Consider the following 1,607-nt stretch of genomic DNA (forward strand, 5'->3'; position numbering starts at 1 on the left):
GTATTATTTTAATGGAAAATCGGGGAATGTGAGGATATGCCAGCCAGCAGTTGTGCGTTCTTTTCCATGGCTACAACACTTTGACTGTGAGCCAATAATCCTGGATTTTAAATCGGACAAACATGATGGTTCTTCGGAAACATAAAATAGTTTACCAAAGTGTGTGTCTGAAAACATTTTAAGCTTGAAAAAAAAGCTGTGCAGTTGCAGAATTTGTCTTTATTCTAGATTGACAGTGGTTAGTTTTTCAAAAGTTTTCAGGGGGAGTAAATGAAAAGCTCAGGCCTCTGAGATGGGACATGAGCACACTTTCAGCCATGTTGCATGATTAAACCGTGCATAATTTCTTTCTTTTTTCTTTTACAGTGATTCAACCACTTTACATCTATGTTACTGTTGGGATTGTGATTGTGCTTGTTGTCCTCATCATAACTGGAATCTTTGTTTATCGTCGAATAAGCAGAACATGTAAGTACAAGTGTGCAAAAAGTTGCAAAATCCTCGTGTTACTGTACATAAGAATTCTGAGTATTGTGAAAGTTCATCTGCTACATCTAATAACCATGTTTGTGGTATTAGGCAATTCACTTCAAATTACAGAGATAATAATATCTCAGACCCTTCAAGAATTTTTAAATGTTTTTTTAACCACAGAAAATTCTGTGAAAAATGGAACTTAAAGGTCCTCTATGCAGGTTTTTATGTGTTTATAATATCTCTCCTATATTTTCCTGACATCAAAGTCGACTGTCGAAAAACAAAAAAAAGAAATTCACTGTCAGTCTAGTCTACGTGCACCTTTCAGCCCCCTTGCCCAGTTATTCCCACTATGAGTTGTGAACACAGGGGGGATGGGAAAAAGGGCTTTCCATATGTGTTGCTGTTTGCTGAAGTGCTTTTTGAAAATTTTCTTTATAGTCAAAAACAACTTCTATGAGTCAGTAACATCAGAAAACATCAAATGTTTCAGAGCTATAAAGCATGCTATAATGTAAGGATGGAATTATTCAGACATATAGCACAAGTAATGTGATAATGTAGAGCAGTAATTCTCAACTGGTGGGTCGCGGACCTGTTCTGGCTGAGTCGCGGACAGCTGGTCAAAAATAAATAATATATAATACGCGTGTCAGGTTGGACTTGTTTTTCATTTTTTAAAAACTTATTGTCATGGTCCAGTTGCTATACCTGGTTATATGCTCTGAAATGCATGTTGCACAGAAAAAATATATTGAATATTGAATTCTAAAAAAAGTGGGTTGCGCCATTGTGATCATGGGAAAATGTGGGTCCCAGGGTTAGACCAGTTGAGAACCTGGATGTAGAAAGTAGAAAGGGTGAATTAAAGCCTGCAAAGAAATCATGTCAAATCTTTGTCTAAATTGCAGATAACACAAAGAACATTGAAAATACAGTGTATGACACTCCTCAGGTAAGCATCTATTCCTTTCCTTTCTTCTTTTTTATTGTTTATGTTATTTTTATTCTTCTTCTTATGATTATTATTTTACAAATATTCACCCAAATTTACACAACAAACTGACAAAGGTTTTTTATTTATTTATTTATTTTATTTTATTTTATTTTTTATTTTTTTCTTAATTTAG

General features: G+C 34.3%; 1 protein-coding gene across 1 annotated transcript in view; it reads left to right on the forward strand.

Annotated features, from left to right (window-relative positions):
- Window positions 1-1,607, forward strand: part of LOC103374741 (uncharacterized) — a gene marked incomplete at its 5' end in the record, with an annotated part of 10,509 nt that overhangs the window by 5,739 nt on the left and 3,163 nt on the right. The window contains 2 exons of the mRNA XM_008304879.1: window positions 367-468; window positions 1,389-1,432. Coding sequence (XP_008303101.1) covers window positions 367-468; window positions 1,389-1,432 — 146 coding nt within the window. The remainder of the gene's footprint in view (window positions 1-366; window positions 469-1,388; window positions 1,433-1,607) is intronic.

The sequence above is a fragment of the Stegastes partitus genome, unplaced genomic scaffold (genome assembly GCF_000690725.1).
Source record: "Stegastes partitus isolate 25-593 unplaced genomic scaffold, Stegastes_partitus-1.0.2 Scaffold2343, whole genome shotgun sequence".
Classification (NCBI taxonomy): domain Eukaryota; kingdom Metazoa; phylum Chordata; class Actinopteri; family Pomacentridae; genus Stegastes; species Stegastes partitus.